The following is a 21,668-nucleotide window of genomic DNA, read 5'->3' on the forward strand; positions in this document are numbered from 1 at the left end:
ACAAGCCAACAATTTATTAACAGTATATTTATTGAAAATATACATATTTTAAATCTCAAATAAAAACAATACTAATAGGTTAGTCTCTAAAACAACTACTTTTCAAAAATTTTAAATTAAATACTTGTAGAGGTGTCAATCAAAGAATATTTAAAGCACATTGCAGGTTTTTTGTATATTGATCATAGATCCCGATGGACATTTGAAAACTTCTGTCGCACTCCCGCCTTGGGCCACGAGCCAACCCAATCTGTAAATAGGAATATGTTTTAAAAAATATAATTTAAAGTAAAATATGAAACATACATATTATCAAACTCGGGAGCATTCGTATCGATACCCAAGTAATTCGATTCAGCACACAGTTCCTGGCCGGAAACTAAAAAGAAGATTTGTGTTGGCGTTAAATTAAGGCCAGGTAGTCTTGCCATTCCTTTAATTGGACCGGTTAACGAAAGCATTGAGTGGTATGAGATCTGCATTCCTCCCGAATGTATCAGGATGTCCATGCGGCTATAGTTTGAGAATATATTTACAGAATGTGGAACACAACGCATTGCCTTTTCGTCGAACGATTTTGTAATAGAGCGTAAGATCTCTTTGGCAATGGAAACGCCAACAGAGGCATAATGCAAATATGGAGGCAAAACAGCATTGAAATACGGTATGAGTATGACAGATAATGGAACAACTGCAAAATAATTACAAAACATTATGCTTTACATATTTTGGGCAAGTCAGTTGACTAGACAAACCTATAGAGTGGCTCAAAGTGTCGTAAAATATTGTAGACACAATAGGATAAGCCCAACTGTTAAAAAATAAGTTTTATATACAAAAATTCATATAATTTTAAAAACCAAACCACTTACGCATCATGGGATCCTCCGTGCAGGCTTATATCTGTAGGTTCAACTTTATTCTTTTTGTAAATTTCCAAAATGTTTTGAAACCAGCATTCTGCTGTTATGTCCAGGGTTTGAAGCGAACTCAATAGGTCTGTGGTATTGGAGAATCCTTCCCAGGTCTGTGACTGAATTTTCAGAGCTGAGAGTTTAACAAGAGCAGCTCCTTTTAAGGATGGAGCGCGTTTCAAGTGGGCCTTAAGTGATTTAAAGATAATCTCCGCCTGAAAAATGAGCAACAATTGATGTTTAGGTATTAAAATATATTTCATTTGAATTACTCGTTTGGTTATGTCCTTTAGCTCATCGGACGAGTGCTGGGCTATGTATAAAGCCGACGATAGTTCTGGTAGTGCCCACATGGTTGATCGAGTGCAAACCTCGGGACTTGGATAATCCCTAGGCAATATTTCTAAAGCACTAAGCAATAGCAGGGAATTGTGCGCAACTCTAGTTGGATATTTAGTAAGAAAATACTCTAAGGCTTTTAGATAATCACTATTCCTGACAACAATAGGTCCACTCCAGTTTTGTGGAATAAGCAGGGTCCAATTTAGCTGATAAATAAAACGATAAATATTAAAAATTGAGATACAAAACGTTTTTTACTATATAATATACTTACAACTGGATATAAGTCTTGTAGACTTGATACATTATATAAAACGGTGCTATCCCAGAAGCCTCTGCGAGAGTGCTCCACTTGCAGCTTTAAGAAAAGATATCATTTTAAAAATAATCAATTTTTTACCTGATTTACAACTTACTTTATTCAGGTCCTTAACAAATTCGAAAATTGTATCCTTTTCGGACACTCTTTGAGCATAGGATACTGAGGGCGGTAGAAAATTGTCGATTAGATCGGCTAATAGTTTAGGTACTCCTTGCTTAATGCGACTTGGTGGTGCTTTGGGGCTCATCCATCGTATTTTACGCTAAATTGGAATTCATTTATTAATAAATAATAAAAACAGGCTTAGTTTTGTTACAGTTACCTCCAAAATAGTTGAAGAGGTACTAGGTCCACTAATTATTAATAGAATGTGCGGTCTCCTGCCATAGCTAAGATCGTAATATAAGTCTACCAAAGGGCTTGGGCCGAGATCATAAATTTTTGCTATCAAAGGAGCTATTCTAGAGGGTCCTACGGAGCCAACAGGTAGATATCCTCCCAAACTGTCGAATATCCGGTGCATTACAGTTGAGTTAGTTGTCTGTTGCAAACAACTCTCGAACAAATTGTGCAATATATTAAAGCTCCCGTTCATAATCTTATTCTGAAAAAGATCTGCAAGCCAAAGGATTAAAAATGAGGTGTTGGGATGCACAAATAATTGAGAAAAACCTACACAACATTTGTGAGTCCACACTTTTTTGAGAGTTTCCCATTTCAATTAGATTAGTTATATTCTTATTCCGTGTGTTGCGCCAGCAACTGAACTTTTTGAACTCCGAGCAGGGATCCTTGTTCCAATTGAGCCTGGCCTGAATACTGGAGGCCACGGTCTCGCAAATGGGATCCGTGCATTCTGGTGGTGCAGAAACGGCGGGAGAACACTTGTCACCTTCCATGTAGCAGTCTCGGGGCAAAGGTGAGGGTGCTGTGCTGATCAGGAATAGAATGGGCGATGCCACCAGTAGAGTGGTCACCAATAAAGTCGCCGATGTGATGGCCATTTTGTGGACAGCCGCCGAGGTTCGCAGCCAAATACATGGTGCACAACAGATCCATCCAATAATACTATTCTACAATTGGCATTTTTAAAAATGAATAAATATTTTTAATATTTTAAAACGAAATATATATACCTTATTATATCGATTATTGAAATTTTCGATGTTCGAGCTGTCAATCATTTCAATCTCATCGGATTTGCCCATTTGTTTTGATCCCACGGGCGTCTTGAAGGATAATTGCTTTTGTAGGAGGGACGCACTACTCCCGCCGGATGGATTGGCGGTCGTAATAAGATTCCGTCCGTGACCGTTGTTGCCCAACCCGGCAACCCCATTCTTCCGGAATACATTGCGTGCGCTGGAATCAGCTGTCATTGTTTGGATTGGCTTTGGAAAATTCGAAATTTTCCTATGGACACATTCATATGAAAATGCGAACACGCTTGTCTGTTCGAATAGCGTGATTTATATGTTTTACGAAACTCCCTATAGGCATTCAAATCAAAAATTAAATATTATTTTGTTATTGGCAATGGATTAATCAATACTCCGTGTTTGCTTACCACACATTGGAATCCTTGGATATGGCTCTGCACATGGACCGTTAGCTTTATTAGATGGTTAGGCAGCTTACGTGATCCAGTAATATAATAATAAGAATATTTTTCATTTGTTTGGCATTGCATTTATTGTTTTACAAAAATTATACTTTTCTGCCAAAAAAGGAAATGACCACTGGCAACACTTGAATTCTATTTTCAGGAGCTTTTCGAAAAAAAGCTCTCCAACCTGTAATAGTTTCCTGTAAAAGCTCGCCAAAATTGTATGATTTTTTTGATAATATTCCTCCAAAGTTCACCAGAGAAAAAAAACATTATTTTGTGCATTTCACATTTATTTTTTAAGTCTCGAGTTCATATATCTTTGGCGTAGAAGTATAATTTGTTTTAATTCTTTTTAAAGCTATGACTTTGTGTAGGCTGAAAAATTTGACCTTTGTTTTATATGATATATATAAAAGCTAGTTGATTTTTCTTAAAGCAGTTCAAAAACTACATTTATAGTAATCGTTGTTTTGAAAATGATTTATTATATATATATTTTTTTAAGCCTGCCTTATTGCGAAAATTGGAATACAAAAATAATTATACTGACTTACTACCATATCATATGACTGGACAAAAGCTTTACGCATTAGCTAAGATAGATTAAAATCGCGTTGTGTTCTTTGGACCTTATAGAAATATCTTATCCTTGTCGTAGCTCTTAAAGTATCCGTCGTATTTGCTAAGTTCCCTGGCCGTTCCAGACGCGGAGACCATTGAGGGGAGGGCTCTGAGAAATCCATGCAGCCCGGACGGAATTGGAGGCGTAGGTGGCACTGACAGTCCACATCGATTATACAAGAAGGGCATGATTCCCGTAACATTGGTGTGAAGGGTCAGCACTGCCTCCAAGTCGGACTCTTGGGCGTGCATTAAGAACTGATTGTAGGCACTTGACGGTATCATTCCAAAATGGTCGAAGGAGTCCACATACGATTCCGTATCTCTTTTGTAGTTCTCCAGAAAATCACCCAGAAGCTTGGCAACCATCGCCGACCGGGCTTTGCTGGCTACCTTGAGGTTTTGCATGTTGCGGAACAAAACTGGTGGCTTCACACCCCCACCGAATTTGTTTAGAAACTTGAGTATTATCTTCTCGTGGCTATCTTTCGGATCTTCGGTCAGGCGTCGCATGACCGACTCCAGGTACAAACTAAAGGTCTGTCGTGCTTGGAATTGGGTTAGCTCTGATCCAGCGGATATCTTCTTGAGCATCACCTTCCGCAATCTTCGGCCCTCCTCTTCGCACTTCTCCATAGCCGGCTTCTTAACGAACGGAATCTCCGAATCAGTTTCCAAGGCCCGTTCATACTGTTCGATGCGATTCTCTTCAGTGTTGTCATCCTTGCTAAGCCGTCCATCCTGGCAGTATAAATTAAAGTGCAGCATTTGGTTGTAGTTATGTTGAAGAATCGGCGTTTGGAATGTCTGACTTTGAACAGTCGGTGTTGAAATCGGAATGCCATTGGCGGAATCAAGGAAATTGCCATATCGCTGCATGGTGTCGTCCGTGGGGAAGATGCGGACGAATCCACCGCGACGTGAATACTGATGGCGGGCATTTCGAAGGATGCGCTGTTCCTCGCCCGTGAGGAGGTTGACATGGGCAGCGGCTCCCTTCTTTTTGGACTTCTTCGAGGACTTCTGACTGCTCGAGGGCGGGGGAACGGTGGCTTGTCGTTGGCAACTGGAGCTGCGGAACCGGGACCACTTCTGATCGTAATGAGATCTCATTTCCGGACTATAAGCCGGGATGCCGACGCACGTCAGTAGATCAGCCATCAGGCAGGATTTCACTTTTGTGTCCAACGGACTGTCCACCCCCATAGATGGGGACAGATTGATTTCGAGGAGCCAGGGCTTTAGCGAGTTGTCAATGAGTATATCGAATCCGTACAACTCGAAACAGTTGTTTCCATTGGGCACAAACATGCGACAGGCCGAAATAATGGTTTGAGCACAGGCTAGCACAGCCTTTATAATTAAATCTTCTATGTTCAGCATGAGCTGATGAGTATCACAACCCTGATACTTCAGATGCCGCAGGAGTGCCGACAGTGTCCACTTGTGGCCAACGTCTTCCACCTGGGCATCAGAGCTTCGTATGTAGTCCGAGTGGTATTTGTTAATGCTGTAGTTGCAGAGGTGCATGCACGGATTCCACAAATTGTCCGCATGCCGATCGTATCTGACCGTGGCCAGTCTAACGATGCCCTCTTCGTATAAATAAATAATCAAAGGATCAAACGATGTGACTAATACATATACTCTTAAATCACACTTGTGCCCGTCAATACAGAGCGGGTCAACAATATATTTTGAGACTAGCACCTGTTCATCCTGAGGAATTTGATCCGGCTGTAAACAAGAAGGCAATTAAATATATTTCGAACATAATTTTATTGATATTTTTGGTTCTTACCGAATTAACTATAAAAATTCCTCTTCCGCGACTTGAAGCTGCTGGTTTCACAATCCATGGCCCTCTATGTTTGTTATGCGCCACCATTAGATCCCGAGCTTCCAAGGGCAGCACAAAGGACTGAGGCACAATGTCGAAATGCTTCATTCCCCGCAGATGCTGCATTCGTTCGATGTTTTTGTAGAGCCTATCCTTGCGGGTCAACTCGTAGGACCTGTGTAAAAAATATTGAAAAAATCTCAAAAAAAAACTTTAAATAATATGAACTTACCTTGGAAAATGATTAACCCTCTGGTATGGGGCTAAATTCCTCAGAATGTCCAACTTCATGTGAACCCCGGTCCACAATAGATTAAAATTAGTTTCGCCTTGCGTTTCTGTAAGGCCATGGACTGTAAATAGTTTTCGCAGCAATTTCGTTTCGGTTTGATGAAACTTGTAGGTAATTTTAAGTTTAAAGGCAGGCATGTTAACACCAATCTCGTCGTCGTCTTCGCTGGTCGCCTCCGGATCCGGATCCTCCTCGCTGGTGTCAGCGTTCGAATTGGATTTATCGGGCTTGATGGACTCGTAACCGCTTTCCTTCGACGAACTTTCCGCTATTGAAATATTAATGGCATTCTGATTGGTTTTCAGGACGCGCGACTTGTTCTCATTACTACTGCGAGCCGGCTCTTCCCCTTCGCTCGAAATAGAGGTATCACTCGAGGAATATTGATTCATAAGCTTCTTAAAAGGACTTAAAAATTTGGATTTATCAGATTTATCACAATTTTGGTTGTTTCTCAAAAAGTAAATCTTTCGCTGCGCGGGTTCTTTCAGAGCTTCGTTGCTACAGGTTGCTGACGAGGTGGAAGTTTTCTCCTCCGGCTCCGTCTTTTCGCACGAAGCCGGGGTCTCTTCATCGATGTCTTTGGGATCCGACAGCGTTTGGGCGGATGACTTTTCCGACAAGGTCTTTCGAGTTTTTGGATTGAGAATATTCGTTCTGAACACGAGTACCGCCTCCCGCGAACCCATTTTTCCACTAGTAATCCAATCATCTTGTTTCAGGAAATCAAGACTCACTCTACAATGTGCACCCGAAAGGACAACGAAATAGAAAGGATACAATTGTTCTATTAAACACATTTCTAAAGACCAGCAAACTAATAAGCAATTTCTTTATTTGTTTAGGATGTAAGCATAAAGATATAATAAAATCCTGAACAATCTATTGCTTAACTAAGATTACTTTACTAAATATTAGAACCTATTCTTAACCAAATTAATCAAAAACTTACGAGGAATTTGTGAGAGCATCACTCAATGACGAAGGCATAACGACTCTGAAATAGTTAAGTATAAAATATATAAGCATATTATCTATTTAACTGTTTAAAAGAACGTTAAGTGGAACAAAAGAAAACTTTATTTTATAAGGACAAAATTAAGAACTAAAATATACATATATTAGCAGAATTAGGCACATAAACTCGGGATCTATTCAATAGAAATTTAATATTTGTAACATAAGAAATTGTTGGGCTTATTAAAGCGGATTTGAAATTGTATTAGAACCTATTGCTACAAAAAAAAAAAATAAGAGAGCTCCCACAATGGTGTGACTTTAAATCTTTTAATTGGCTTGGAGAGCGATATGTGTTAAGCAGCGATGGGTATTCGTTTCCCATCGAGGATCATCGAGGATTTCACTAGACTCTATGCTATACATGCTACGATGTGAAAAGGCAGCCTTGGAAAAGGATGTGGGTGGAAGGGTTTTAAACAATCAAGTACCTTTTAAATGGTATTCAACGGTCACGATGATTTCGGCTGATTTGTTTTGTGTTTTGCCTTATTTTAAAGCATGCATTAATTCGAGTCGATACTTTCCTCTTCTGTGCCATTAAATGAATAATGGTGATTGTAACATCGTATTCCAGATACTAGATAGCTTTCCATAGAGTTTCACAGAGTTAGTTTCGATGTGCTATGAAATAGCACAACTAATTCATTTGTCGCCATTGCTCCGCATTTGAAGAACCGTAGACGAGATGCGCGATCCATGAACTTATAATTATTTTCTTAAAAGTCTAAACTAACCAAAGCATAAATAGTTTTTTTTTTTTAATTCTATAGTTAATAAATAATAATACATTCTTTTGAAATAATAAAAATTAAAAATACATTTTTTAATGAGCATAAAGAGCTTAGAAAGCAAAAAACCTTCTAATAGTCTTTTATTTTTTTTTAAACATTACTTTAAAAATATTTTCCAAAAGTATTTGAATCTATAACTAATAATATTTATTAAAAAAAAGTCTTGATTTCATGGTAATAAAATCTTTATTGCATATTTTTAGTATATCTTAGCGAATACAGTTTGAGGACATCTGCATAATTGAAAACGTATGTTTTGAATTATGTTAAAGTTTTATTTACATTACATTGTTCAAATATTTCACAAATATTCAATAAATGTATGTCTCGAGTGGTTTTGAGAATTTCATAGAAATTTCGTTGCTATGCTTAAGCGGCTGTGACGTCGTCTCTCGGCTAATAATTGTGGCTTCTGCGGTTAGAGTTGTATGTGGGGTTTAGATTGGTATTGAAGTTGAAAAGGGAGGACATTTGCAAGTTGTTCGGCAACACGCTGCTGGACGACAACGACGATCCGCCAGTGCCCGGCTGGGTGCTCGAATATCTGCCACCAGATGATCCGCTGCCATATGGATTGTTATTTAGCCCGCCGGATCCCAAGCCAAATTGATTGCTTGAGAGTCCTCCACCGCCCGACCCAAATAGATTCTGCTGAAGCCCTGCGGGTCCGGAGCCCGATCCATATTCCGAGTTCCGAAGTCCTCCGGACCTAGCACCATATTGATTGCCCTGCAGCGATCCCAATCCAGAGCCGTATTGACTGCTCTGAAGGGTGCCCGAACAACTGGGATATTGAGTGTTCTGATAACCACCGGATCCACTGTTCTGACGGGAGCCAGAACCAAATCCTCGATCCGATGTGTAATTCTTGTCGGAGTTAGCCATGTTAGAGTTTTTGTTATTTAGGCGAGCCACATTTTCTGAGTAATTCTGACCAGTAAAGTTACTGGTCTCATTGTTTGTATTTAAATTTCTAGTCGAGTGTTGGGACAACGGGTTATCATTGGCCTCAGAGTCAAAGGGAGAGTTGCGTGAACGAATCGGTCGATCGGGACTGTCCGAACTGTTCGGAGGATCGTCCTGACGCTTCTTCTGCTCAATTAAGTTATAAACTTGAAGGATTTTCTGCAGCTCTTCGCGATTAATTGATGTTTTCCCTTGGGAAACTAAAGAAGACGCCAACTTGGCGGCCAGTTCAGTTTTATCGAACGGCTTTTTGGAATTCTGATCTAAGAGCTGCATCTGATTGGGATTCTTATTCTTGTTATCGAAACCAAAGCCTTGTGGTTTCTCCATAACCTGGGGAGCAATTTTTATTGAATCTGGATCTTTGGGAGCCACAAATTTGGTGGCTTCTTCCAGCAACATTTCAGTGTCGTGGACCGCCCTCTTTAAAGCCTTCTCTTTAGTGGGATCGTATATTTGTGAAATCAGGAGACCGGTGAACTTCTCCTTGGCCGTCTCCAAAATAGCACAGTTTTCAGATGTCAGAATTACATTGTGAACCCTGTCGGGATACAGTCTTTGGGTTTGCAAAGCCTTGGCCAGCATTTCGGTAACAAAAGGACCCAAACTTCCCAGATAATTCTCCAGAGCGGTCAAAAGACGGAGAACGTGAATCACGTTCGGCGGCTCGACCTCTTTGGGCGGAGAACTCCGGATCTTCTTAGAGGGATCCGGATGCCCTTGCTCGGGTTGTCTTGGTTCCAGTTGACGGGGTGCCATTTGACGCGGTTCTAGCTGACGCGGTTCTAGTTGCCGGGGTGCCAGTTGATGTGGTGCCTGTTGGCGAGGTTCCGGTTGACGAGGTTCCGGTTGACGCAGCTGAGGCTCTTCAACACCGCGCACATGGACATGATACTTTTCATTCTCAAGCTCATGATTGGTCAGGGGCAAGCACAATCTTTCGCGACATTTCAGTTTAATATCCTCAATTTCGAGGTTGTACAATTCATCCAGACGAGCATTGAAGTAGTGAATCCACTCGTTTTGGAAATTATAGGAGCGATGATTGATTCCGGCCTGTATTAGCTCGTCCTTGCGACGCTTCCAGAACCTCTGCCACTCCTGTTGATAGTTGGGGTGCTGCTCAGGGTCTGCCTTATAGGCATCGAACGAGACGTTCAGATCCCGCACCTTCTGGTCGACCATGTGGCGATAGGCCTGCCAAATATCCCCATCTCGAAGGGGAGACAACGATCTGCGCTCCACGTTCCAGAGGCGTTTTGTTGGATTGGCGACAGTTCTCTTCCTCTGTTCGTTGGAAGGAGAGCGCGACCGGTTGCGCTTCGGGTTCCGCGATCCATGGTTATCGCCCCTGGAGGGACGATTTCCTCGCAGGAATCTATCCACCATGCGCTTGTGAGTCTCATCATCAACGGTCTGTGATTGTGGCGGATTGTTTGCAGGCCCCTCTGGGTTGTAGTTGGCGTAGTTATTGGGACGAGCCTGCTGAGCATATGGTTGACCATAGGGATTCGAGGGTTCCATGCCCATCAACGGCTGAGGCTGTTGCTTGCTCTGGCGCATCTTTTCAATCATCTGTTCGACTTCCTTGGCGTCAACCACGTGCGTGAACGAAGGGCCCAGTAGCTCCGAGGCATGGCGTCGGCTGAAAACTTTGGTGGTCAGAGAGTTGCGATCTTTGCCAAAATAATACTCATAGCACATATACGGGGACTCGCGACCGTGGTGCTTCTCAATGGCCATGGCAAGTTTTTCAAATATCGGCATCATTATCTTGGCGACATCGCTCTCCGGTACATTGGCCACATACTGGCGGTACTGGCGCATCGCGGTAGGAAAATGCTTGTCAAAATACTTCAAGCGGTGATTATAACCGACCAAGTGGTTCTGCATTCTCTGCTCATCGGCGGTAATGTCGCACAGGCAGCACAAATATCTGGCATTCCTGGCGTTTACACTTCGAACTATTTTCAAAACATACTCCACGCCAACAAGTCCCAGGATTTCGGTCACGTTGCTAGACTCAAAGGTCAGGCCATCGGGTCTGGCTGTAGAATTTTCCGAAACCGATGGATTTATTTGTTTGCCTACAGCCGGTCGTGAGGATGGTGGAGCACTTCTTTTTTGAGAATTTTTGTCCACCTCTTGGGCGGGCTGCCTTAGCCCTGTTTGAATCGGTATGGAGTGGTTGGCATTCTCCGATGGGGGATCTTCGTCAATCACTATTACATCCATAGGCATGTCATTATCATCTTCTTCGGGCTCTGGATTGGAGCTAATCAGCTTGGCCAGTGGTACAATAGAAATCTTGTTGGACAGCGGATTTTTGACAATGTTTGGTACATTGTTTTTGTTTTTGGCCGAATTGTCCCTAGGAGCTGGTTTATCATTCTGTCCAGGTTTTCTTTGAGGTTGAGACTTGGCTGAAGAGTTGGTATTGGGAACACCTCTCGAAGGGGGTCCGTTGCCCGAAGGCTTTTCTGCAGTTGAGGGCTTTGGTTCCTCTGCCTTTTTGTTGGCTCCAGAGTTTGGAGTAGGTTTTTTCTGTGGTGACACGTTTCTTTGGACAGGCTTGTTTTGATTCGAATTGTTGGAGTTTGAGTTGGAAATATTAGGTTTATTTGAATTCGAGTTGTTTGGCTTGGAATTTGAATTAGCGTTGTTGTTGGAATTGGAGTTTCTTGAATTCAAATTGTTGGAATTGTTTGAATTCGAAGCATTATTATTGTTGGAGTTTGAATTACCAGCTGGCTTATCTGCAGGTCGGCCTCTCTGTGGCGGTGGGGCACCCCTCTTCCTAATCTGAAGGTCCATAATACTGGTCAGCAGGGCATTGTGCTTCTTGCCAGTCAAGTGACTGAACAAGTTCTTGTCGCCGAACTGAACGACATTGCAGACATTGCATTGATACTTCTTTGTGGAGGCATCCTTGCATACTTCCACCAGCAGATCCCATTTTTTGGCTTGTGTACGGCGGAACTCATACTTGAGCACTTCCTCCAATGATATGGTTGACAACATCTCTAGAAACTTTGTCCCATCTAAGGGCTTGTTGGCTGGAGTGTTTCTGGCATCCATCTTGTGCTTGCAATGCCTCGAAACACCCAATAATTAATATGTGGCTCGCAGTTGACTTAATATTTATATTTTATTTCTTTAGGCGCATCAACAGATGCAAGACTCTGGTTAGATTTCAGATATTGAGATGCTATAAAATTGAAGGAAAAAATACTATTTTTTTATAATATTTATGAAAGTAATACCAAAAAATACTCTTAAAACTAGATTCTTAATCTAAATGTCAACTACAACTCATCAGTTTATTAACAGATATATGTACAATATTATGTGATTGTCAAGAGTTCCTAATTTTGGTCAAAAAAAAATATTTGTTGTATTTTTGAAACATAAAATTCTTTATTGTACATATACGAGATATAATTTAATTAATACAATTAAATCTAAACCATAACAAATAGTGGACTTCGAATACAAAAAAAATGCCATTCAAAATTGCACATCTACTCAGCAGTAAATTTTCAATTAACTTCAATTTACTTAATTTAATTTATGAGAAAGGACCGGATACTCACTCTATAGAAACTTAGTTTCCATTAAATGCTATCGGTCCTGGTTAGGCACATACTGTCTTGAGAGAAACAATGTTTGGAGAAACGATATTTGATTTTTAAATGTGTGTTTTTTATCTGTATTTTTATCAGTACGTTTTGTTTTCTTTCGGCTTCTTGTATGAATAAATCTGTATTCCAAACAGGGAAAGATTAAACCCAAAATAAACTGCAGAATTTTCTGGACAGAGAAATAGGGGACAAGCCTTTGATGTTCTTTTAAAGATGCATTTTTTATGGGCAAGAAACCCTCATTATTATAGAATGCGGCCTCCAGCCCATGTCCTTAGAGTAAAGTGTATTAATTATACACTATTTTCTCAAAGAATTTCAACCCCTGTAGAGGGCCTTTTTTAAAATTTAATTAAATGCTATTTGGATATAATTTAAACGCTGTACTGCGGAATAAACCCAATAGCCTCCAAAAGATTAAATGTGTCTTTTGGAAATACGGAAGTAAATATCATTCCCACTATATACATATATCCCCTGATAATGAGTCATTTAAAAACAAAAATTACATAACTGGAGTATTAATTTTGATGAGTTTAAATATTAAAGCTGGCCGCGCCTTCTAGTTGTATATTTAAGGGCATTTATGCTCGGGTTCATCGATTTCAACGATTGAAAAATAACACATTTCTAATGTTCAAAAGTCAATCAAGCGAAACCAAGTGTTGCCATTGCAATATGCCGACCTTGCACTTCCTGCTAGCATTTGCATTTCGGTTTCGTTTTTCTCGGTTGCCGAGCATGTGAGTCTCCCATATATCTCCCTATATGGAGGGAGTATCTATATTTATTTATTCAAATAAAGTTACTCGCAACTTTAACCCATTTTGCAAATGCAGAGAACATTATATCCAAATATATGTATTTGGGCAGGCAACTTGTCGTCGTCGTCGAGGGTGTAGAAATAAAAGTTAGGCCTACCGTTTGATGCCAGCAAGGGTAGAACAACCCCTAAAAACTCGAGTAGAAAGTAAGGGCTCACCACCCAAATGCACAGGCAAAGGAAAACCCATATATGACCTGAATTTAAGAAGATATTTCTATTACACACGACTGCAGACCCCCCTTCCAAATAAGGAGAAACTTTCAAAATGACATCACGAATTTTGAGGTTCCAATGATACGGGGTGATGGAGGAGCCCAGTCCAGGAAGTGACTGGGAGGTCCAAAAAGGGAACTGCATACGGAGATACATACATACATACATGTATGTAGCTGCCAAGCATGGTATTGATTTTTTTGTTTATGCGATAGCACGTTCACATGAACTCCGCTGCACGCACTCGATTTTCGCTATATTTTATTCCTTAATTTAGTCTTAAGTGCTAATAGCCTGCGATTCGAGGCTTGTTGTGGGACTCACCGGCAATGGAAACTTCTTTTACCAATCACGGTCTCAAAGTTAGGGGTACCTCCGCTGCCACCTTTTCCAATGTCCAAACTCGAATCCCTTCGTTGTCAGTTCGTCCTTCTGCCACGAAGCTCTTATCGAATCGCGCATATGCAAAAGCGGCAATTTTCGATCGAATCGTAGTTAATTACAACAGTAATTTGCTTTTACTTGAATTTGTAACTTGCAGGGAAAAGATGGACCTGAAAATTTTGAAGGCAAGCAGATGTCAGGTGGGAGAGGGGGCTCCCAGTAGACGGTAATTTTGATCCTATCGAAAACGGTCACCGGCGTTGGAATTTTCTTACAATCGAAAAACGGCCACATCTTTGGTCATCCCAAAACTTTAGCTGCCATATCTTTGAACTAATGAGAACTAGTTCTTGAGCTGCCATTTTTTTAACTATGGGTTTCTTGTCGCTGCAATAAGTTCACATTCCCGAATTTTTTATTTACGCCATTTTTATTCGCTCTATAATTCAATTTTAGACCGGTTTTCGCTTCTGTTTTAGGTTTTCTCACAAAAAATCAGAATTAGTGTTGGGGAAAAGACGAATCAAAACCTTCGATAACAGCATCCAAAAAACATAGAATTATCGGGTTTCATCAACCAGCGCGCCAACGGCCACACTTTCCCTTTTCAGATTTCGTTTCCGGCAAGGTGTTTTTTCTCCGCATTTTTTTTTGCAATTTAAACCGACCGTCGAGTACCTAGCTTGCCATGTGCCATTAAGCCGACTGGCGATTGCAACGAATATCAAGTCGAATTATTAATAAAAAAAGTAACCCGCCCTCGTAGTTTATAGAATTTTTACATGATGGACAATTCAGGAAACAACCGCTACGAACTGTTGTTCATGGACGACGAGGATGCAGTTGCGTCGCAGGTGAAGGTGGCCGCCATTGCGGTGCCGGCTAAGAAGCAGGAGGCTCCCAAGGCGCCTAAGAGCAAGCAGGAGAAGGAGAACAAGCCGGTGGCTCCCAAAAAGGCGCCCAACGCGGTTGTCCAGGGCAAGAGCCCGGTGAAGGGCAACAAGCCTGTGAATGCCGGCGTCAAGAACCAGGTGACCAACGGCGCCCACCCGGGACAAGTTCGCAACAACACGCGCTTCGGCAACAGGGAGAACAACCATGCCGGTAACTCTGAGTTCGGCAACGAGCTGCCCCAGCGGCAGTTCAACAATCGTGATAATCGGGGACCACCACGCTTCCGCGGCGGCGAGCGCGGCGAGAAGTTCGGAAAGCGAGAGTTTGACCGCCAGTCGGGATCCGATAAAACCGGTGAGTTATCAAAATGATTTCTTTCAAGAATCTGTTAAAAAAAAAGACACTTGGCAACAAGATTACATGTTAGGTCTTCGGTCTTATCTTGACCGCCATGACGAAGCAAAAAGTCAATCCTTTTTTTACACCGACATTTCTGACATTAAAATATTTAATTTACATTTTACAGGCGTTAAGGCCATTGACAAGCGTGATGGCGGCGGTGCCCACAACTGGGGATCCCCGAAGCAGGACATCGAGGATCTGAAGACTGGGGAGTCGGCCCCGCAGGCGGAAAAAGACGACTCGGTCAATGAGGTATCGGCAGAGGCGGCCATCGCTGCAGAGGAGGACGAGTCCAAGCAGATGACTCTTGACGAGTGGAAGGCTCTGCGGGACCAGCGCGCCAAGCCAAACTACAACTTGCGCAAGGCCGGTGAGGGCGTCGACAACGCCGAGTGGAAGAAGATGGTTGTGCTGAGCAAGAAGAAGGAGAACAACAGCGAGGATGAGTTGGAGTATGATCCGTCTCTGTATCCGCAGCGTGTGGGTCGCCTTCAGCGCATCGTCGACATTCAATTCAACTTCAATGACGGACGCAAGGCTGGTGGCTTCCGCAAGGGCCCGCGCCCGGGCGGACCTCGTGGCGAGGGATTCCGTGGAGAGGGACCCCGCGGTGAGGGTGGTTTCCGTAACGATGGACCGCGCGGAGAGGGCGGATTCCGTGGTGATGGACCTCGCGGAGAGGGCGGCTTCCGTGGCGATGGACCTCGCGGAGAGGGCGGCTTCCGTGGTGCTGACGGACCCCGCGGCCAGCGATTCAACAACAGCAACGGATACGAACGACAGGACAACAACCGAGCCGGAGACAAGCGCCGCAACGGTCCCAAGCCTCTTAAAGTTGACGACGAAGCTCAGTTCCCGACTCTCTCTTAGGGGCGAGGACAATAAATGATTTCACGTATTAGTAATAGTAAGCAGCTGCGGTTAACGAATAACCACAAGAATTTCGGCCGTTATCCATGAAGCTTGACGACCGATTAAAGAACCAACAAAACCAACAAACAAATCCACTCTTACCCCATAATTCCTTAGTTTTAAACAAAAATTTTTGAATTTTTTCACTCATCCTATATGCATTTAATATAACTATTACAAATAGTTGAAATGTTGAAATAAATTTAAATCATTTAAAACCAAGGGACAGCTCATTGGTTTAAATTATAATTTGTTTTATTCATTTCTTATTTTTTCTATCAACATGCCCAATTCTTGCGTTGAATAGGATTTTTTTCGAATCTTTTTCGGAGCCGGTGGTTCCAGAGATGACGGTTCGCTGTTGGTCTTGAAAGAAAACCCATGTTAATTGAGAAATAAATATTTAAGATCATAACTTACAAAGTGCTTGTATTCTGGAGAAATAGACTCCAGCATAAGAATTCTGTCCTCTAACATTTTAATGCGACTGAAGATGTTTTCTTCGCTGTTTGGTGGCAAACCCATGTACGATTCAATTGTTAGCAAACGAGAATCATATAGAGATTTTCTCGTCTTGTCGGATGGGTCGTTCTGACCATCACGCGATCCCATTAGCCTATTAAGTTCAAGTTCATAGTTGGGTCGCAGCTCCGTTTGCTGCGAATAGCTGCGATTGTTTACCCGCCGAACTGTGATAAATAGTTTACACAATAAGCTAAGATAAATAAATGGTAATATAATAACCCACCTTTTATATGGCAATTTGATTTTTCCTGCTTTATTACAGTGCTTTGAGTTCGGGCACAGGAGTCGCTCGACTCTGGGACTGAGTCACCGGGCGAGTGCTTAAAGTCAATTATATTTTGGGAGTTAATTTCAGCACGTTTTCTGTTAACAAAGCATTCTAAGCGCTTGCTTAACTCGGCATCATTAACTCTAATTTGCACTAATTTCTGTGGGACGTCATGCGATTCCTCGACCCTACAAGGGCACGCCGAGTAGTTGAAACCACTTAAAGACTTTTCTGAAAGGCATTAATTAAACGTTTCATTTACAAGTGTATTTTCAAATATACAAAATCAAAAGAATACATGTCATGGTGGTGTTTCAAAAACTAACTACTGTTGCTTACTGGTCCTGATGGATTCCTTGTTCTCCTTCCATTCGGCTTTGTGATCCCCTTCGTATATTTCCTTTTTCCATATGGGTACACGAGTTTTTAGCTGGTCTATGGCGAACGACACCGACTCCAGTGCTTCTGAGCGATGTGGGGACGAAGCTGCTATGACTACACTGGCCTCCCTAACGGGCACAGTTCCTAATCTATGATGAATGACTATGTGCTTCAATTCGGGCCATTTGCTGCGTAGATCGGAGCAGATTTTGTTCATTTCCTTGATGGCCATGTTATCGTAGGCCTCGTAAGCCAACGAGACCACCTGTAAGGGCGATAGAATAAAATCAATCAATAGATTCCATAGTTTAGATAGCAATTCCCACCTTCTTGCCCTGAAAATTATCGCGTGTGGTGCCCACAAAGACCGAAGATGCCCCGCAGCCATCGTCCAACAGCAACTCATGGATATGGGATATGTCAATGGGATCGTCGACCAGCTTCACGTGATCCATGGTGAAATACCTATCCTCCACTTAAGGGCGGAATAACAGCCAGTTCGTCGCCTTCCCTGAACAGAATCTTATCACTCAGATTCTCGATGTACGATTCGTTGTGGGCCAAAATCAAGTTGTCTTTAATGGAAGCCAAGTCGAATCTGGTAACCAGTTGGTCCAAAAGATCTGAGGCTACGATCTGGGAAGGCAAATCCACATTGGATCGGGGGGTTTGGGCTAACTCGCGGGACTTGGCAAAGAACAGCACATGTACATTGACAACAGGTCCATCCGCACTCATATTTACAAATACTCGCATAGAGATGGGATGGCCCTTTATATACCTACTGATATATCGATTAATATCGAGGTACTTAAAGATATTTATTCATTAATGATTTTTGACTTTATTTTATGTTGATAGCTTTTCAAACTCATTTGTGGCATCTACATCGATTTGGTTAAATAAAAGAAAAAAATTTCATAGACATGTTAGTCCCTTCATTGCTTCCGAAAATTTATCGATAATGCGTAGTGGTTTCACATCTCTAATATTTCCGATATAAATATTTCGCTACAAGAATAAATTTTGTTTTCATTTTTTGTTGTTCTTGATCTGGATTTTTCGCATGTCGAATTTCACCACAAATCTGTCAAACATTAATTGATAAGGATTTTGTAATCGAAAAATCAACAAACACATCTACCTTGTTGACAACTTTGAATTCCATGCTGGAGCCATGAAGACACGTTTCAATACTTATGATATAATTTGCGGAGTCGCCGAACTGCAAAAGTACGTTAAACCCTCTAGTTTGGAGAGACTATCTTAATAGTAAATTATTTTTCCCATTTTAGGTTGGTAGGCTGGCGCGTGAATCAGATCTATGACGTGGATAACAAGACGTATCTCTTCCGGATGCAAGGAACCGGAGCAGTTGAGAAGGTGACTCTACTGATTGAATCCGGAACTCGGTTCCACACCACCAGATTTGAATGGCCCAAAAATGTAGCCCCCTCGGGATTCAGCATGAAGCTGAGGAAGCATCTGAAAAACAAGCGCCTGGAGAAGATTCAACAATTGGGTGCCGATCGTATAGTTGATTTTCAGTTTGGTACCGGCGATGCCGCCTACCATGTTATTTTGGAGTTGTATGATCGGGGAAACCTTGTTTTAACGGACAGCGAATTGACCACTCTGTATATTCTGCGTCCTCACACTGAGGGTGAGAATCTGCGGTTCGCTATGCGTGAGAAATATCCGGTGGAACGGGCAAAGCAGTCGTCGGAAGGATTGAAGGCAGAGGCCTTGGAGCAGCTACTGGAGAACGCCAAAAATGGCGATAACTTACGACAAATCCTGATGCCCAACTTGGATTGTGGTCCCTCTGTGATCGAGCATGTACTCCTCCAGCAGGGCTTGGATAATCGTATCATAGAAAAAGCGAAGAATGCTGAAGATGCTCAGGAGTCAGAGGAAAAGCCAGAGAAAGGCGGTAAAAAACAGAAGAAGGGACGAAATCAACAAGCTAAAGTTGAACAGAAGCCGTTTGATATGGTTAATGATCTTCCACTTCTTAAAAAAGCAGTAAAGGTATGGTTTTTATTACAAAAATATCTTAAAGCATCTAACATTTCATTACCTAGAGTGCTGAAGATCTTCTTACTGAGGGAACTAGTGGACAGACAAAAGGCTACATAGTCCAAGTTAAGGAAGAAAAACCAGCCGAGAATGGAAAGGTGGAATTTTTCTTCAGAAACATTGAATTTCATCCATACCAGTTCGTCCAATTCAAAGAATTTGAGTGTGCCACCTTTGAATCCTTTATGGAGGCGGTAGATGAGTTTTACTCCACGCAAGAATCACAGAAGATCGACATGAAAACGCTGCAACAGGAACGTGAGGCGTTGAAAAAGCTTTCTAACGTTAAAAATGATCACGCCAAGCGACTCGAAGAGCTTACAAAGGTCCAGGACGTGGATCGAAAGAAGGCCGAGTTAATCACGTCCAATCAAAGTCTTGTGGATAATGCCATACGCGCTGTTCAGTCCGCCATCGCCAGTCAGTTGTCCTGGCCCGACATCCATGAGTTGGTCAAGGAGGCTCAGGCCAATGGCGATTCTGTAGCAAGCTCCATAAAGCAGTTAAAACTGGAAACTAATCACATATCGCTTATTTTGAGCGATCCCTATGGGGACAATGAAGACGATGAACTGGAAACTCCAGAGGCAACTGTGGTGGATGTAGACTTGGCTTTGTCAGCGTGGGCCAATGCTCGCCGGTACTATGATCTTAAACGTTCGGCAGCGCAAAAGGAAAAGAAGACTGTGGATGCTTCACAAAAAGCTCTGAAATCTGCAGAGCGTAAGACGCAGCAAACGCTTAAAGAAGTGAGAACTATATCGAATATAGTCAAAGCAAGGAAGGTCTTCTGGTTTGAAAAGTTTTATTGGTTTATAAGCTCAGAAAACTATTTGGTCATTGGAGGACGAGATGCGCAGCAAAACGAACTTATTGTAAAAAGGTAAATGCTTTATTTCTACTTTAAGAAATCAAGTTGGAAACATTACTAAATTCTCCGATTATTTTAGATATATGCGGCCCAAAGACATCTATGTTCACGCTGAAATACAGGGTGCCTCAAGTGTTATTATACGGAATCCTACAGGAGAAGAAATACCACCAAAAACTTTATTGGAAGCCGGTTCTATGGCCATCTCGTACAGTGTAGCTTGGGATGCAAAAGTAGTTACCAATTCCTATTGGGTGACAAGCGAGCAGGTCAGCAAAACAGCACCAACTGGCGAGTATTTGGCCACTGGTAGCTTTATGATCAGAGGAAAAAAGAACTTCCTACCGTCCTGCCATCTTATCATGGGTCTCAGTCTGCTGTTTAAGTTGGAGGACAGCTTCATAGCTCGCCATTTGGGTGAGCGTAAAGTGCGCAGCATAGATGATGAGCCAAGCGAACCTGACTTTAAGGAAACTGAAGTAGCAAACGATCTTTTATCCGAGCATAGTGACGATTCAGATGCCACTCCCGTCGAAAATGTTTCGGAGCCAAGTTCTAATACGGATATAACTGCCTTTCCCAATACCGAGGTGAAGATTGAACACGACACTGGTCGGATAACAGTCAAATCCAATTCTGTCAACGAGGACCAAAATGAGAATGTGGACAACGGCAATGTGCTAGAAAAATTATTGAAAAATAAGCCTGCCGAAGAGGAAACCACAATCATTACGTCAGTTCCAAGCCGCAAAAAGCAAGTTAGTGCTAAAAAGAGCAAAGAAGAAAAGGCGAGAGCTGCCAAGCAGGAAGCTAAAGCAGCGGAAGTGGCAGCTATCGAATCAGAGCCGAAGAATCCATCGCAGATCAAGAGAGGTCAGAAGGGAAAACTAAAGAAAATAAAACAGAAATATAAGGACCAAGACGATGAGGAAAGGGAAATTCGCATGATGATACTTAAGTCGTCGGGCAAAGAAAAGGCGCAGCCCAGTACTGAGAAAGTAGTGGAAAAGAGCGTCATCCAAAAAGAGGAACCGAAGCAACATAAAAATGCACCACCCAAAAATCCAATTGAATTGGAGGATGCTGATGATGCACCTGCTGGCGGGGATGTGGATATTCTCAATAGTCTTACAGGGCAGCCGGCCGAGGGCGATGAGTTACTATTTGCAATTCCAGTAGTGGCTCCGTATCAGGCTCTGCAGAACTATAAGTATGATGATTGTATGAGTTTATTAGTATTTCATGTTGACATAATCCATAATATTTTCAGATTCAAAGTAAAGCTTACTCCAGGAACTGGAAAGCGAGGAAAGGCTGCCAAACTAGCTCTCAATATATTCGCCAAGGAAAAAGGCTGCAACACTCGAGAGAAGGACTTACTGAAAAGTATAAAGGAAGAGTCGCTCGCTAGAAATATCCCTGGAAAAGTTAAATTATCGGCACCGCAACTTCAAAAGTATCACAAATAAGATGTAAATGTTAAACCTTATATGAAAATTGAAAGTATTTTAAATGCTTTTAAAAATTGCTTTAATAAATGGATAGTAAAGCTTAC

At 41.9% G+C, this 21,668-nt stretch overlaps 6 protein-coding genes across 10 annotated transcripts; 2 read left to right on the forward strand and 4 right to left on the reverse strand.

Moving 5' to 3' along the window:
* Window positions 1-12: 12 nt before the first annotated feature.
* Window positions 13-3,321, reverse strand: Nepl16 (Neprilysin-like 16). Of its 2 annotated transcripts, XM_017247254.3 has the most exons (11): window positions 3,146-3,321; window positions 2,715-3,068; window positions 2,255-2,651; window positions 1,901-2,193; window positions 1,673-1,840; window positions 1,531-1,614; window positions 1,187-1,462; window positions 873-1,129; window positions 756-811; window positions 307-691; window positions 13-250 (listed from the first exon to the last, which is right to left on the reverse strand). In XM_017247254.3, exons 2-11 carry the CDS (start codon window positions 2,955-2,957, stop codon window positions 151-153), a joined length of 2,259 nt encoding a protein of 752 aa, XP_017102743.2. In that variant the 5' UTR covers window positions 2,958-3,068; window positions 3,146-3,321; the 3' UTR covers window positions 13-150. The 2 variants fall into 2 exon arrangements, with proteins under 2 accessions (XP_017102743.2, XP_017102744.2); XM_017247255.3 differs by lacking the exons at window positions 13-250; window positions 756-811 and having other exon boundaries at window positions 367-691.
* Window positions 3,322-3,457: 136 nt separating this feature from the next.
* Window positions 3,458-14,109, reverse strand: LOC108129742 (Tubulin tyrosine ligase-like 5). 4 transcript variants are annotated; one of them, XM_070281349.1, is made up of 5 exons: window positions 13,722-14,015; window positions 6,893-6,937; window positions 5,881-6,678; window positions 5,610-5,823; window positions 3,458-5,545 (listed from the first exon to the last, which is right to left on the reverse strand). In XM_070281349.1, the coding sequence occupies exons 2-5, from the start codon at window positions 6,928-6,930 to the stop codon at window positions 3,818-3,820; spliced, it is 2,778 nt and encodes a 925-aa protein (XP_070137450.1). In that variant the 5' UTR covers window positions 6,931-6,937; window positions 13,722-14,015; the 3' UTR covers window positions 3,458-3,817. The 4 variants fall into 4 exon arrangements, with proteins under 4 accessions (XP_070137450.1, XP_070137451.1, XP_017103453.2 ...); XM_070281350.1 differs by lacking the exon at window positions 13,722-14,015 and adding an exon at window positions 7,389-7,488; XM_017247964.3 differs by lacking the exons at window positions 3,458-5,545; window positions 5,610-5,823; window positions 5,881-6,678; window positions 6,893-6,937 and adding an exon at window positions 7,919-11,948 and having other exon boundaries at window positions 13,722-14,109.
* Window positions 14,110-14,372: 263 nt separating this feature from the next.
* Window positions 14,373-16,238, forward strand: vig2. Its single transcript, XM_017248198.3, has 2 exons — window positions 14,373-15,029; window positions 15,202-16,238. The coding sequence occupies exons 1-2, from the start codon at window positions 14,564-14,566 to the stop codon at window positions 15,945-15,947; spliced, it is 1,212 nt and encodes a 403-aa protein (XP_017103687.2). The 5' UTR covers window positions 14,373-14,563; the 3' UTR covers window positions 15,948-16,238.
* Mocs2B (Molybdenum cofactor synthesis 2B) lies at window positions 16,214-17,620 on the reverse strand. Its single transcript, XM_017248199.3, has 5 exons — window positions 17,490-17,620; window positions 17,122-17,428; window positions 16,738-17,013; window positions 16,410-16,678; window positions 16,214-16,355 (listed from the first exon to the last, which is right to left on the reverse strand). The coding sequence occupies exons 1-5, from the start codon at window positions 17,616-17,618 to the stop codon at window positions 16,245-16,247; spliced, it is 1,092 nt and encodes a 363-aa protein (XP_017103688.2). The 5' UTR covers window positions 17,619-17,620; the 3' UTR covers window positions 16,214-16,244.
* Window positions 17,621-17,628: 8 nt separating this feature from the next.
* Mocs2A (Molybdenum cofactor synthesis 2A) lies at window positions 17,629-17,916 on the reverse strand. Its single transcript, XM_017248200.3, has one exon. The coding sequence runs from the start codon at window positions 17,899-17,901 to the stop codon at window positions 17,629-17,631; it is 273 nt and encodes a 90-aa protein (XP_017103689.1). The 5' UTR covers window positions 17,902-17,916.
* A 235-nt stretch (window positions 17,917-18,151) lies between these two features.
* Window positions 18,152-21,667, forward strand: Clbn (Nuclear export mediator factor NEMF homolog Clbn). The gene is made up of 5 exons (XM_017248407.3): window positions 18,152-18,396; window positions 18,459-19,194; window positions 19,248-20,125; window positions 20,193-21,323; window positions 21,384-21,667. The coding sequence occupies exons 1-5, from the start codon at window positions 18,341-18,343 to the stop codon at window positions 21,580-21,582; spliced, it is 3,000 nt and encodes a 999-aa protein (XP_017103896.2). The 5' UTR covers window positions 18,152-18,340; the 3' UTR covers window positions 21,583-21,667.
* Window position 21,668: the final 1 nt, after the last annotated feature.

This window comes from Drosophila bipectinata, chromosome 3R (genome assembly GCF_030179905.1).
Source record: "Drosophila bipectinata strain 14024-0381.07 chromosome 3R, DbipHiC1v2, whole genome shotgun sequence".
NCBI lineage: Eukaryota > Metazoa > Arthropoda > Insecta > Diptera > Drosophilidae > Drosophila > Drosophila bipectinata.

Excerpts from the sequence above, each read along its gene's own strand:
- Nepl16 (XM_017247254.3), bottom strand. The coding sequence starts at position 2,957 with ATGACAGCTGATTCCAGCGCACGCAATGTATTCCGGAAGAATGGGGTT. Across the intron at positions 2,652-2,714 it reads TCAATAATCGATATAATAAG|AATAGTATTATTGGATGGAT; the intron begins GTATATATATTT and ends TGCCAATTGTAG. Across the intron at positions 1,463-1,530 it reads TACAAGACTTATATCCAGTT|CTAAATTGGACCCTGCTTAT; the intron begins GTAAGTATATTA and ends TTTATTTATCAG.
- Mocs2B (XM_017248199.3), bottom strand. The coding sequence starts at position 17,618 with ATGGATCACGTGAAGCTGGTCGACGATCCCATTGACATATCCCATATC. Across the intron at positions 17,429-17,489 it reads ATAATTTTCAGGGCAAGAAG|GTGGTCTCGTTGGCTTACGA; the intron begins GTGGGAATTGCT and ends TCGCCCTTACAG. Across the intron at positions 16,356-16,409 it reads CTCCAGAATACAAGCACTTT|ACCAACAGCGAACCGTCATC; the intron begins GTAAGTTATGAT and ends TTTTCTTTCAAG.
- vig2 (XM_017248198.3), top strand. The coding sequence starts at position 14,564 with ATGATGGACAATTCAGGAAACAACCGCTACGAACTGTTGTTCATGGAC. Across the intron at positions 15,030-15,201 it reads GTCGGGATCCGATAAAACCG|GCGTTAAGGCCATTGACAAG; the intron begins GTGAGTTATCAA and ends TACATTTTACAG.
- Clbn (XM_017248407.3), top strand. The coding sequence starts at position 18,341 with ATGAAGACACGTTTCAATACTTATGATATAATTTGCGGAGTCGCCGAA. Across the intron at positions 18,397-18,458 it reads GGAGTCGCCGAACTGCAAAA|GTTGGTAGGCTGGCGCGTGA; the intron begins GTACGTTAAACC and ends TTCCCATTTTAG. Across the intron at positions 21,324-21,383 it reads CAGGCTCTGCAGAACTATAA|ATTCAAAGTAAAGCTTACTC; the intron begins GTATGATGATTG and ends TAATATTTTCAG.
- LOC108129742 (XM_017247964.3), bottom strand. The coding sequence starts at position 11,795 with ATGGATGCCAGAAACACTCCAGCCAACAAGCCCTTAGATGGGACAAAG.
- Mocs2A (XM_017248200.3), bottom strand. The coding sequence starts at position 17,901 with ATGAGTGCGGATGGACCTGTTGTCAATGTACATGTGCTGTTCTTTGCC.